Genomic DNA, 15,255 nt, shown 5'->3' with positions numbered 1-15,255 from the left:
CTATGCTATATTTCTTTTTCTTCTTCCTGATATCAGAAAAATCTTAAGTTCTTACAATTTTCTTTGCATAGATAACGTATTAAACAAGATAACTTTGTCTTTTTTTTAATCTTTTGGAATCTGAAAAATGCCAGATGAGAACCACAGTGCTACAGCTGAGTCCAGTCGTCTTCTAGATGTACCTCGCTACCTCTGTGAGGGGACAGAATCCCCTTACCAGACGGGTCAGCTGCACCCAGCCATCAGGGTTGCCGACTTATTGCAGCACATTAATCTCATGAAGACATCAGACAGCTATGGGTTCAAAGAGGAATACGAGGTGAAAGTTTCAATACTATGCTACATCTTATTTCTAATCATAATAGTGGAATTTAACACTTTTCATTCCCTTTAACATAACAAGGAGTGGAACACTCTTTAGACTCTCTAATCTTGAGTCCATGAGCATATACTCAAATGTGTATATGGGGAGTGGGCGGAGATGGAATTGAAAGAAAGGGCAATTTCTGGGGATATATCTGAGTCTGAATTCACTTGAAAAATTCTTAAATGTTCGATTCCAGAATTTTATTCTTGCTATTTAAAAACTACTTTTTAGACCCTATATTTCCCCACTGAAAGATCTGTAACAGGATACTTTGAATTCCACTGTATCATTACAGATTCTGCCATTTGATTGACGTAAGCAGTAGGTCCTTCTCTGCCTCTTTACGTATTGACCCTCTGTTGAGAAATGGGGTTAATCTTTGTCCTACTTGTCACTCTTAGTTTTCTTGGTGCATTGTTGGTTCAGAGTGGCTGCGTAGAAAGACAGAGCACTGCAGATCCAGGCAATATTAGGAAGCCAAAAGAAGGATGTGGGAAATTCTTCTTCCAACTTTATTTCCCCTTCCTGCTCAATCCAGAAGACCGGGATTTTTACTGCACAGGAAATGATTTAACCTTAACATCTCAATAAACATAGCAAAAAGGAAAAAGTTCTTTTGCCACTCTTCACTTACTAAGAAGTATCAGTCTGGGGCATAGAAGGAAGTTCCTCCATCACCATATACATACCACCATATACACATATTTAAAGTGAAAGTATCCAAGCAGTATTTGACCTTGAAAGACCATCCAAAATACACTCAACTTCATGAAGAATCTTCAAAGCTCCGTATTTTATTGACTGATTGCTTGTATACCTGAGTTGTGAATAAAATTAGCTTTGAATTTTGAAAGTTGGTTTTAGACATATACCAGAAACACTTGGCTGTGGCAACAAAATAGTGTAAGGAATTATAATATTCTGCCAGAGCTGGGGTGTTTTTTTTTTCTTCATTTTATGTGTATTCCTGTGTACCTCACTTCAAAAACCGTTGACTCTTTGAAGACCCCATTTCCTGTGTTGAGCAAAGTTTAAGCTTTACTGCAAAAAGAAATCTATACCCATATTTTAAATTGCTGCATATGGTAATTAAACCAATCAGCAAATTCATCTGTTCCAAGATTCTTGGATATGGTGACTCTTTTTAATTTTCATATGGTCCCTTGTTGTACAGACTCAGTCCTTTTCATGATCTTCAAAGAAACTGAAATGTGATGTATTGCACATGATTTAATGAATAATTATAGGGGAAAACAGGTTTTCTTTTTCCTGCTATAAATGCTAAAAGAAAAACATTTGAAAGATACTCATTAAAAGTAGTTTTAAAGTTTTGATGCTTTCTCTGCTTCTATGTCTCAGAGTCCTAGCGATCTTAAATTTGAAATAGTTTCAAGATCCTTTATTTCCTCAAGTTGTTTTTTGTCCTCCTTTTGAACTCAGTCCCATCCAAGATGAACAAGTAAGAGGCCAACAAACAAGTTTGAGGTCTGAAAAGAGAACTTATTTACTGCTCTAGGACTTCCTTCCTCCCTGAGGAAAGTGGCTTTTACTATTTTGGTCATCAGAACAGAAAAACCTGATTCAAGAAAAGGAGTTAAATTCAGTCTTCTTGTTACTTTCTTCTTCTTTTTTTTTCCAGAGCTTCTTTGAAGGACAGTCAGCATCTTGGGATGTAGCTAAAAAAGATCAAAATAGAGCAAAAAATCGATATGGAAACATTATAGCATGTAAGTTCTCATACAATTCTTGGTAAATGTAAATATTGTGTGTGGAAGATAAGTAATAGGTTGCAGTTCCTCCTTATGTGGTTTTAAACTTTAAGAGAATCCCAGAGGGTGGCACATCTGTTTACAATCTATTTAATATTAAAACAGCATTGCCTATTGGCAGTGGCTCTAAAATTGTCATCATCTTCATTAATTAAATTGACAGACTTTTCACCCAGTGGAGATAACATGCCACTTGATTTTATGTTTGCACACTTATGCGTCGGGGTGTTATTGACAGCTGAGAATATCAAAACAATGAAAAAGAAAGGTCTTTTCAGTGATAAATTGTTATAACAACCTCTACCAAAACTATTCAAGGTGGGAGTGTTATTCTTTCCACATAACCTTTATTTTTTCTTGGAGCCAGTGTCTGAACTCCTGTTGCTATGTTATCATTAGGGACTAATTCCTCATTAAGTCTTCAAGAGGTATACATGGGATCAATAAATTAGTTATCATATGAAACCACAGAACAGTAAGGAAAGTAACATACTTTAGTTTGTAACCAGCTAATGATTTACTTAGACCATTCAATTCTCAATTTAAATTATTTTAAAATATCTTCTGAATACATCAGAATTCAATCTTGACCCTCAAGAACTAAGAAGTTGAGAGCAGGGATTCAAAATTCACTCTAGTTCTGTGGCTCACCTGCTCTAAAGTGCAGTAGGAAAGGATCCCACCCCTCTAAAACCATGTCTAGAAAGCAAAATTAGAAGTTAAAGCTAGTTCAGTTCTTACAGACAAATCCAAGACTCAAAGGATGATTCATCAGAAAGACATTAGCACGTTCCCTAAAAACTTCCTAAGTGTGAAGATGCTAGTCAGTGAAGCTTTATTAACAGAATACCAAAATAACTAATGAGTTCATTAAAGTTCTTGCATTTCTTTAAGGAAATTTGAATCATAGCATATTATGGATAAGCTATTACCAACCACTGAATTATTTTAAGTCTCTACCAACATCATTGTCTCAGCACAGAGGGGGAATTGAATATTTTGTTTTGTATTTATTATTTTATTATTTAAAATAATTTTCTTTATGGTGTTATCATTTAAAAATTTTAGATGACCACTCCAGAGTAATTCTGCAACCTGTTGAAGATGATCCTTCTTCAGATTACATTAATGCCAACTACATAGATGTAAGTATTTTTATAGTTTAGTGTGCCCAATTTGTTGGCTTATATATGTGAATCTTTTTGCTTGTTATTACCTATAAAGTGATTGCTAGCTTTTTAAAATAAAGAACAAACTGTACACTTTTCCTTGTTCTACGTCCTAGTACTTACTGACGTTGTTGTGCTTTCTTTCACACCTGACTTTGGTTTGGGCTGTAGATTTGGCTGTACAGGGATGTAAGTACCACTATATGTAAATAACAGCACCCTATTATAAATATTTAATATAACTATTCTTAATTACAGTTATTACTAATGCTTAATACTAGTTATCTCTGCATGCTTCACCTAATTAGCCTCATACAGTATATCTATGTCATTTTTTTTGTAACTCCTTTACATGTGTGAAGATCTATTTTACCTCCTTCCCTTTTCTATGTTTAGAAAAACAGGACCATTTTTAGCTTTTGACAAGTTATTATGTACTCGAGTTTTATTTGTTGATGATTTCTGTTTCTGGCTTTTATTCTTACCCCTCCCCAAACATGTGAGAAGCTGGATAGTATGATGTGTATTAGTGATTCTGAAATTTTACTTCTTACATTCGACTTCTGATGTTAAAAATGGGTAGGAAGACTATTTTGTGGTGTGTGGTATTGGCTTATAAAGTATTAAAATTGCTTAGGCAAAATAATTACTAAATTGCATTTGTAAAATACACATATCACACATATATATCGAATCATGCAAATCAAAAAGTTTGTTTTGAGCATACGTTCCACTGTTACATTTGGGTTACAAGCATCTACATGCAAATTGTCTATTTAATAGAAAGTAATTACCAAATAAAAGATAAAATATTGTCAAAGAAGCCATGATGCTACATTACATAGAAGAAGGACAGGCCCTTTATTCTTATTTCATGGGTCAGAATCATGCTGGAAATCTTGCGAATGTTATTTCATTTCTCTGTGCCTCAATTTCCTCGTCTTTACTATGGGGATAATAATAATAATACTAATCTCATCAATTTGTTATAAGAAATAAAGTAATGCATTGAACACTCAGCACAATGCCTAGCAAATATTAAGCACTCCTGAAACTTCAGCCATTTTTTCAATAATTCATACCTAGGTGTGCTGAGATTAACCAGTTCAAAACATGCATTAATTATAAGGCAAAAGTTGGAAGTATCAAATATTGCAGCATACATGTAGTATACATTTAGAGTTATATAAAAGGTATGAAAATTAGGCCCCAACGTTTTCTAATTTCCATAAACAGGAAATGACATTTGTCACATTTATTAAGTTCATGTTTTACAGTTATTTTGCGAATTGTCATTATTTATATATTTGAACTAATTAGTTTTATTACATATAGTCTCTGAGTATACTGGTTAACATTCTGAACATCAATTTACTCTCAGTTAATATTTTAAATTTATCAGACATCTCAAAAGAGAAAGTGAAGCTAATGGTCCACTCTTTAGAATAAAAAATTCAACCGTTTTCTAACAAATTTGTACTTGGTCCTATCTATTCTGTTTAACCTTGGTTTTCTGCCAAGACATATACACTGGAGCCTTGTTATAATACTACTTTATGGTACATATGGTAAAACCGTGTGTTCTAAATGAGACTGTGTTGTTATCCAGTCTTTTTGCTAAGACCCCAGTGTATTTTGGCTGATTACTACACAATTCCATTATGTTCCCTTTCCCGTTAGTTTATTATACTTAAAAGAGTCTTCTTTGGTAAATTTTTCATGAAAAACGGGAGATGAATGCTTTATAAAGCTTGGGAAAAAATTTTCCGTGAAAACTCATACTATTTGGTGTAAGAGGAAATAGAAAACTTCCAAATTTGCAGCAGTATGATTCTCCACCTATTAAGTTTTAGATTGGGGATCTCAGTTTACGTGCATTTATATGTGCATCGAGTTGCCCACACCAATATGTGGACAAATTGTACCACAGGCTTTCGCTAAAGTCCTTTGATAAATACAAAACAAATTCGAAGCTTAACTCTATTGTACCATTAACAGTTTTGCTATTCATGATGTACTGGAATTCATATCGAGAGCAACTAACAACTTATTTCTTATCAGGAATAATTTCTTTGTTGGAATCGTATTAAATGTTTAAGCACCTAAATCTCTCGGCACACTAAAAATAAAAAAAAAGTGCTAAACTTTTTGTTCAGGATACGATGCATTTTATTTAAAACTCTTTTTTCCCTATATATGTGTGTACCTGTAATTATGTGTGTGTATATTATCAACACACACAAAATAGTTTTGGCAGATTCCTGAACATATTATAGTACAGGAATATTCTCAAAAGTATCTCAGCAGGACTTTGACTTAATGCACACATGCATTGTCCAGCTCTAACATTGGAATGTTCTGTTATTTTTTTATGGTTCTAATATGTCGTTGTCCATTTGTAATGCAGTGTGTTGTACTTTTGGATGATAAGATGAGAATTAATATTTTTGAACACGATTTGCCAGGAATGAATGACTAAAGATTAACATGAAGGCATAAACATTTTAGTAAAACCAAACAATATCTATGAGGTTATTCCTTAGCAAACAAAACTCAATTATGCAATATATATTCTAATCTGAGCCCTTAAAACATTTAATTTTTGTTTTATGTTTACCTTTCAGATAACCTAGGTTTGAGAAGTGAACTATGAGTTCACTACTCATTTCTGGACTTTTTACTATAACTTAATCTTAACAGGTGGTTGTCTTCATCTTTTTATGCCTTCATTCATTTATTTCTGATACTGATGTAAAATGATAACCAATTTCTTCTCCTATTTTAGGGCTACCAGAGACCAAGCCACTACATTGCAACTCAAGGTAAAACATTGCCTTTTTAAATGATAAAAAGCATCCAAACTTACTTATTCATCCATAGGCTGTTTTTTATCTGACTGAACTGGAAAAAAAGATCAGGTCTTCTAAGTGAGACTGCTCTTTATTCATTTATATAATATGTATTGGTTTGTCTGTGTAAAACATATATAAATTAAAGCTTGATTTGTTTTTTAATTAAAAGTAAACAAGAAGCTGCTTATTGGTGACTTGGGTTTTGGTATTTTGATGTCCCAGAGCACTAGTCAATAGTGCTGGACAGAGGAATTACTCCTTTTGATGAAAGCAAGAGAGGTCTCACCTTGGATAAGTTGCCTGTGTGTGTGTGTGTATGTGTGTGTGTGTGTGTGTGTGTGTGTGTGTGTGTGTCTGGCATAGTCTGTGGCTGGAATGGAGTAGTACCCAAGATGATACTGTTATAATGAGATGTTAGACTCTCTTCCAGCAAAGTTTTACAAGCTAAGACAGAGAGAAAACTAAGGGCTAAAGGGAACTTCGTCACGTTCATTCTATGTAGAAAATACAAAAAGGCAGAGAAATCTTGTTACAGTGGCACACTGGGGAATAAGAGCATCCTAAAACACCTTTAGTTATCTCTCCATATTGACCACTGTCCATCATAAACCTGCACAGTTATTTATTTCTTACAAGAGGGAAGTAAAACAAAAGCTATGTTTGCTCTTTTGACAGAGGTCATTTTCTAAGTTTTTCCACATATCTTTGCATTAATTGAGTTGAATTGTAAGCTCTTGAAAGTTAGAAAGATCATCCATGGTGGACAGTATTCTAGTTTTGTGGGGATTTTTTGATTTGTTTTAATTTTTTTTAATTATGTATGTTTATTTTTGAGAGAGAGAGAGAGACAGAGACAGAGCGTGAGTGGGGGAGGGGCAGAGAGAGGGGAGACATAGAACCAAAGCAGGCTCCAGACTGCGCTGTCAGCACAGGGCCCAACGTGGGGCTCAAACCCACATACAGCGAGAACATGCCCTGAGCCAAAATCGGGCACCCAACCGATTGAGCCACCCAGGATACCCCGTTTTGTTTTAATGGCACTGAGTAGAGTATAACCCAGTAGGTGCTTTTGCAGTCTGGAGGTGATAATATAAGGTTGGGATGTTTGCTTATAAGTATGGATGTTTCTTCATTAATCCCTAAACATGCACTGCTTCATAAATGATGTGGATATATTTCATTGGTAATCTATGCTGTTTGGTAGATGGTCATGTAAGACTTCCTATTTTTTACGTATGTTTGAAGATGCATCAAACTAACTTAGTGACAGATATAAATAACCTAAAAACTAGTGATAACTTCTTCTGAATGGAAAGTATAAAAGGCAAATTGAAAAAAAAAAAAAAAAGGGTGGTATATGCCTGTTTTTGCTATAGTGTGAATTTAGATACAGAATGAATTTAAGTAATTTCGACAACTTTTTGTGTTAGACCTTTAATATGTTTTTATTGTTTGTTTAGTTTATTCTGATTTTTACTTTATGTATATATATACTTCTTACCACTTACTTTTTCTAACTACAAAATTTATCTGATAACATAATATTCAAATCAATTTCTTCAAAGGCCCAGTTCATGAAACAGTATATGATTTCTGGAGAATGATCTGGCAAGAACAGTCTGCCTGCATTGTGATGGTTACAAATTTAGTTGAGGTTGGCCGGGTAAGAGAAAAAAAGATTTTTTTTTCTTGTTTCACAAAACATGAGTGTAAGTTGAGTAGCCAAACATAAAACACTTAGAATAGAATCTCATTTAATTGTTTTAAAATGTTGTAGGCATAGCATTTCAAACGAGTGCTCCTAAGTGGATCTTTGATGGCTGAGAAATTATTTGATTTCTTATTGAGTAATAAAAGAAACTTTGATTTTATACTAGATTCCAATTGCATCATTGGGCTATAGATTGTAATGAGACTACAGCAAGTTTTTCTATTTATTGTGTAATAGATTCTTTTATCTCATCTATAGTTTTTTTAACCGTATTTTTACTGTAACCTAAAGAGTGACCACTGAAATTAAATCATCTTGGTTAACGTGTACTCAGGTCCACCTATATACCCTTTTTGTCATTTAGGTTAAATGCTATAAGTATTGGCCTGATGATACTGAAGTTTATGGTGACTTCAAAGTCACTTGTGTGGAAATGGAACCACTTGCTGAATATGTAGTTAGGACATTCACTCTGGAAAGGGTAAGTACCCTAAAATTCTCTTATAAAATATGTATATTGAAACTGTTTTTTCTCTTAAAGCTCCTGTCAAGATTTGTTTTTTGATTATGCTATAAAATCCACTCCTTCATTCATTCCACAAATAGTTATTTGAGAGCATGCCATGTGCCAGGCATGGTTGTAAACCTTGGGATACATATTAAATACATAAATGATTTCTATTTTGAAAGATGATCTAGAATTATGTGAAAAATGATGAAACTAGAAAATCAAAGAACAATCGATAGAACGAGAAAAATTAAATATAAACCAAAGACCAACAAAAAAAGAATAAATTAGATCAAAAAGCTAGTTCCTTAAAAAGATCAGTGAAAGAACTAAACCACTGTCAATTCTAAATGAGGGACAATCCAAACTATGCAATATTAGAAAACACAAAAAGCTTATAATTCCAATTATACTTCCTGTTGGGAAAGCAATACAAAATATTACGTGTAAACTTGGAGATAGATTTTAGTCTAAACCCCTTAATTCTAATAAATAATAATTCTCAAAATTTGACCCAAGAAGACTTAGAAACCTGAATAGATGATAGAAGAAACTAGAGTCTTAAAATTTACCATTAAGTTGCACTATGGTTTTATAGTTGAGGTTTCTGCTGGGCACGGGCTGCGCCACAGTCCTCCTCACCTTGTGGCCATGACAGCCGATCTCATCGGCCCCCACACGCACAGCAGACCCTTCATGTATGGTACCATGAGCTTCTTGGATAAGATGGCCAACGGGCTGGTGGTCATGGCCATCCAGAGCCTGCATCCCTGCTCCTTGGAACTCTGCTGCTGGGCCTGCATAGGCTTCTACCACTGGATGATGGTGGCTGTGACCAGTGTCGTGGGCATGGCTGCCCCCCCCCCCCCGTCTGTGCAGTCTCCTCGTCTGGCCCATCCACCTGCAGAGCTGGGACCCTGGAGCCCAATCCTGACACCTTCCCCCCATGGTCGCTGTCCTGTGCATATGAACTCTACATGCCATGCCCAGCCCTCCATGCCACCCCCAACTCCCTTCCCTGTCCCCCCATCCTCACCTGGCTGTAAGAGCAGCAGGTGAGGGCAGCGCGGTCAGCAGCCCAGATGCTGAGCTTGGCCCTCTGGGATCCAGGGGTGCACGCAGCTCACCCCTCACCCCAGGCTCGGTCAGCATTTCCTAGGTGTTGCCAGGTCCCTGGATGAATCGTATCGTCACTGGGCCTGATGGGAGCCTCAGGCTTGGGGGGTTGGGGGACCCGAATCCCACACCCAGTGCCCAAGGCCATCACTGACCATGAATAAAAAGCCACCTACGTGTGAGGAAAGAAAAAAAAAATTAAAATCTTAAAAGAACAGTGAATGCCTTTGTCAATAAAACTATTTAGACCATAGAAAACCATCAAAACCAACTAAATATATTCTACATTTTTTAAGTTTATTTATTTTGAGAGAGCCAGTAGGCTGGGAGGAGAGAGAGAGAGAGAGAGAGAGAGAGAGAGAGAGAGAGAGAGAGAGAATCCCAAGCAGGCTCCTTGCTGACAGTGCAGAGCCTGATGCGGATCAGGAACTCGGGAACTCTGAGATCATGACCTGAGCCGACACCAAGAGTCGGATGCTTAACCAACTGAGCCACCAAAGTGCCCCTATTCTGAAAGCTAGCAAAGCTGTGATAACAGGACCAGATAAAGATGACACTCTTTCACACTCTTCTCTCCTCCCCTTTTTTAACTCTCTCTCTCTCTCTCTCTCTCTCTCTCTCTCTGCACACACACTTTGAAGACCAGTTTCATTCAGAAACATGCTTGAAAAAACTTCAACTAAAGTACTGAAAATTTGAAATGAGCTGTGAATTAAGAAAACATCACAACATGATCTATAATGATGGTTTTCTAGGAATGCAAGGATATCATTCCTGTGGTAGGAATCTAACTGGATATTTCATTACATCTTCCTTAAAGGAGCAAAACCATATGATTTTTTCATAGATATTGTAATGTACTTTTACTTAAAAGACATTTATAGAAGTAACCTATATTAGGGAAATAAGGGGGCAACTTAAACAGGATAAAGGTGATTCCACAGTAACTATTAGCACGCGTGTTAAGGAGTGCACACCCTAAAGGCATCACTGTTTAATCAGGAGTGTGATGTGGATTATTATACTCACTAGTATTCCAAATTTGGGGATGTTCTAGTAAATGAAATAAGACAACAAAAGGAATAAATTGCTTAACTATTAGAAAAGATAAAGTTATTTTTACATGAAATTATTTTATACCAAGAAAATTAGAGATAATATTTTAAAATTGAACTAATAATAATTTAGTTGGCTAATTCAAGATAAATATTCATAAATATTAGCTTTTTTGTATATTAGCAGTAAACAGTAGTAGACATTAAAAAATCTCTTTCACAATAATAAAAATTTCTAAAGTATCTAGAAATATATTCAACAAAGATACAGGTCCTAGGTGACTAAATCCTCAAAAGTGTATTAAAGGACATCAAATATGATCTGAATAAATAAATGGAGAGGTACCGTGGCCCAGAATCAGAATATTTTATGTTAATACCACTTTATGTAGTTAATGTAATACTAATTAGAACATCATTGGATTTTTTTTTTAATTTGTTTTCTTGTAATTTAGAATTGGAAAAGAGTAGTTTTTTTTTTTTTTTCTCAATGTTTATTTATTTTTGAAAGAGAGAGAGAGACAGAGCACGAGCCAGGGAGGGATAGAGAGAGAGACAGACACATAGAATCTGAAGCAGGCTCCAGGCTCCGAGCTATCAGCACAGAGCCTGACGCGGGGCTCAAACTCACAAGCTGTGAGATCATGACCTGAGTCGAAGTCGCGTGCTTAACCAACTGAGCCACCCAGGCGCCCCAGTTTGCTTTTTTTAACCATGTATTTGAAAATTACCTAGGAAAATTTAAATAAAAAGAGCTCTAAGACAACGTGCATTGCCAGATATTAAAAAGAACTTTTTACGAAAGTTTACTAACAAGAACAAGGCCCTTAGAGCAAGCCACTCCAGTCAAAGGATTAATATGGAGGAGAGGTAATTGTCTGAAATCAGGTCTCAGAACAATTTTTTAATTTCTTTTTTATGTGAGCTCTGTACCCAACATGGGGCTTGAACTCATGACCCCCAGATCAAGAGTCACATGCTCAACCACCTGAGCCACTCCAGATCTTAGAACAGTTTAGTGATCTTCCTCACTAGAGTTGACTTGAAAAGTAGTAAAGAACAGTAAAGAAAACAGTAAAGAAAAATGATGTTTTATTTGCATGATTCCATGAGGATGTTTATCATTGTCACTATTATAATTATCTGTTAAACCCTGCTGTGTGTAGGGTATTGTGTAAGAACTGGAACTAGAAAGAATAATAAGACCTGATCTCTGGCTTCCATGGGTTTTGATGCTATTGGTCTATCTATATAGGACAGAATCTCAACTTTCTCAGTGTGGTTCATTTATTTCATGGGATTTTTCTCCATTTTCTGATTGAACAAGTGAGATGGAGATATCACAGCTCACAGTACAGTTGCAATTACCTAGATTATATTGCGGTTTTTTGGCTACAAATGTGGATTCTTAAAACTAAATTCTGCAGCATTCTTTCTATGCTCTCTAAGCTGTGCTACAGCAATCTGCGGGATTCTTTTAACCAAAAGGTGAAAGCTTTGAAGTGTGCATTTAAATATTCTCTTAAATTAACCCAATAGAAGAGTTGGCATAACAATGAGGCTTCCCTTTCATCTTGTATTTTTGTTACTATAAGTAATACTCTGTGCTGAAGTATTTCACAGAATTAGGAAACATCGTTTGCCCAAAAAGCAGTGTAGCTGTCTGTATAGTTTTACGAAACAATCTAGAGTAGCACTGTCCTGGAAAATCCCTCATGCTGTGCTTCAAAACCATTTTCAACATGGATAAGCAAGGCATTAAAATCTTTTTGAGGCAAGAAGCTAGAAAGTTGCTTTTATTCACCGCTTGAAAACTCGGTGCTTGGGTCAATAGGGCAGCATTTTAGCTTTCCCATTTTTCCCTCTTCTAATAATTTTATGTGTTGTCATCCCAAGTAAGGAACAGACTGTCAAGGTAAATAAAATTTACACAGAGTTATAGAACTGAGCAAGACGTCTAATTTCCTTTCTTTGGCAGTTATCTGACAATCAAGGCAAAGCTCCTGGGCCAGGTCAGGCCAGCACTTTTTTTTTTTTCTTCCAGAAAAAGCATGATCTTTGGTATAGTCTTTTTTTTTTTTTTTTTTTCATTGTCAACCAGGTCTAGTGCCTGTGATTGTGTTTGATGACTTTATTTGGGTTCTTTGGAAAACCTTCTTTCCATGTGTGCACAGAGGGGGTACAATGAGATCCGTGAAGTTAAGCAGTTCCACTTCACCGGCTGGCCTGACCACGGAGTGCCGTACCATGCCACAGGGCTCCTCTCCTTCATCCGGCGAGTGAAGTTCTCCAACCCTCCCAGCGCGGGCCCCATCGTCGTGCATTGCAGGTGAGTGCTGGACCAAATGGCCCTGACTGCACAGCCAGCCTTTTCAAGGCAGCAAGATGAAGGCTTAAAGCACAAAGCAAAGGCCTACTTGCAGGGTTCCAGCTTGCATGTGTTACAGGTAAGGGAAAACAGCAATAAAATAAAAGTTAGCTGGGAAGAGGACATAAAACAGAAACTTAAAAAAAAATAAATACATTCATCCTAACGTGTGTAGTGTTGCTCACAAATGGGAGAGTGGAAACTCTCTTTTAGTGGCAACATCTGTGTTTTGGGGTTGTTTTTTTTATACCGCTTTTGCAAATCCCATATTGTATGGAATGGTAGGTTAAAATTGAGATTTCTTGCCAATCTAGTAAATTCCCAATAGAATCTCAGCTTTTAAAACTAAATTTGAGACATACAGTTACTAAATGGCCTAAATTGCAAGAATTTGTGCTATAAAACAGCTATTTAAGAATTAAAAAAAAAAAGCCATCCATCAGAGGACCTTGAAAACTACATCAGCGAGAGCCAACAAATATGTGCCAGAAAAATGTGCACGTTATATCCAGGCTTCCTTCTGATTAGAAACGTCTCTTAAAACAAGCATTCAGAGACACTAAAAGCAAATTACATGGCCTCATTTTGAGATGTGAACAGAAAACTATGTACTGAATCTGAAAAGCTTTTCCTAAATGCTGCACACCACTCTCAAATGCTATCCCCTCCAAGCTACATAATAGGTTGTACTTAAGCATTTTTTTTCTGAAAATCCAACCTATTCAGAATTTAAATGACCACATATAAAAGGGGAAACAACACAGAGAATGAAATAAAAGTAAGGCATCCCATAAGGATCAGATACTACACACCCTGAAAACAAAATCTTCAGTCCTCCTCAAGAAATCTGATGTACTCTTCAATTACTTTCCTGTCTCAAACCCTGGGAACAGTGATTGAGAAGATGGTAGGCAAAAAAAAAAAAAAAAAAAAAAAAAAGGAAAGGAAAGAAAGAAACAGAGATACCCACAGTATCTTCTACTTAAATTTCTTAAAGAACAGTGAGTTTGAGAAGTGACCAAATCTGGACAACAAAGAAATAATGTTAATAGCCCATCTATGCATTTAGAAAATGAGATAAGTAGGTTTTCAATTCAGGAGTGTCTTGACTTATCATAGAGGTTTACTTTCCTATGAATTGCTTGCTTCAGAAGTGCTCCAAGGTTCTCAGATACTCTCTTGGAAACAGAAGTATCATTTTCCACTTAGACTAAGGTATCAGTAAATTTATGAAAAAGAGGAAGCTGACTACCAAGTGGGATTTCCCACCGCCCTAAAATCCTAACTATATCTTGTTTGCTCTGTTGATTTTTATATATAAAATTGAAGAAACATTCCAAAGGGGTGAAATAACCAAAGTATTTTAAGGTTCAATTACTGAATTAAATACAGTAAGATAGTGGCTATCTTTGTAACCTGTTAAGAATTGTATTCTAAACCTAACTATTCATTTTCATTTTTCCTTCAGTTCACCATTCAAATATTCCTTCTACTATCGGTCTCCTCATTGACAACCACCATTTTCCCCTCCACCCTTACCATTAGCCCTTCCTTTGAATTGTGACTCCTCAGAATGTTTTGGAATTAATTTTCTTTGTTTTGGTATTTAAGAGTCTGTGAGATTAAAACAGTGAGCCAGCGTTCTTGCATTTTGTCAGAGGACCCACAAGTACATGAGTATTTTAATTTGAGGTTAAATTTTGAAGCATGAATCCACCCCTTGGTCAATTCTGAGCTTGAAATCCTGTGCGCTAGATTTGCATAAAATGGAGACCTGTGTAACAGAGCTATGGAACTTGAACAACATGTATATATTATTTTTAAACACAATTTGATTTACAAAGTTGAGAGCTTTTAATTTTGAACTCCTGTTCCAATCTTCACGTTACACCAAAGCAAATACTCTTCATGAAGTTATTTGTACGTTAAATGTTTACACGACACAGACAAATTACGTCTTGCAGTTTGTTAAAGCAGTTTGATTCCACCCATGTGAAAGTTGTAAGGATTTCTAACCAAGGTTGCATGACTATGCTTCTTGCAGTTCTTCAGATTTGTTTCATTTTTTGCAGTGCTGGTGCTGGACGAACTGGCTGTTACATTGTGATCGACATCATGCTGGACATGGCTGAAAGAGAGGGTGTTGTGGACATCTACAACTGTGTCAAAGCCTTAAGATCTCGTCGTATCAATATGGTCCAGACAGAGGTGTGTTACTTGTTGATTTATCGCTAATGCCCCCCCCCCCTTTTTTTTTTTTTGCTTTCCAACATTTATCAAAAATAATACATGTTTGGGGCACCTGCGTGGCTCGGTTGGTTGAGCGTCCATCTTCGGCTT

General features: G+C 36.1%; 1 protein-coding gene across 2 annotated transcripts in view; it reads left to right on the top strand.

The window, feature by feature from the left end:
- Positions 1–15,255, top strand: part of PTPRK (protein tyrosine phosphatase receptor type K) — a 425,704-nt gene that overhangs the window by 396,343 nt on the left and 14,106 nt on the right. The window contains exons 12-19 of one of the 2 annotated variants that reach the window (XM_049652961.1): positions 135–319; positions 2,007–2,094; positions 3,205–3,281; positions 6,091–6,127; positions 7,723–7,820; positions 8,233–8,349; positions 12,722–12,876; positions 14,988–15,123. In XM_049652961.1, coding sequence (XP_049508918.1) covers positions 135–319; positions 2,007–2,094; positions 3,205–3,281; positions 6,091–6,127; positions 7,723–7,820; positions 8,233–8,349; positions 12,722–12,876; positions 14,988–15,123 — 893 coding nt within the window. Of the gene's footprint in view, positions 1–134; positions 320–2,006; positions 2,095–3,204; positions 3,282–6,090; positions 6,128–7,722; positions 7,821–8,232; positions 8,350–12,721; positions 13,646–14,987; positions 15,124–15,255 lie in introns of those variants that run through there. The other variant, XM_049652962.1, reaches the window with a different exon arrangement.

The sequence above is a fragment of the Panthera uncia genome, assembly GCF_023721935.1.
Source record: "Panthera uncia isolate 11264 chromosome B2 unlocalized genomic scaffold, Puncia_PCG_1.0 HiC_scaffold_24, whole genome shotgun sequence".
Lineage (NCBI taxonomy): Eukaryota > Metazoa > Chordata > Mammalia > Carnivora > Felidae > Panthera > Panthera uncia.
This window is presented reverse-complemented; position numbering and strand designations above follow the sequence as displayed.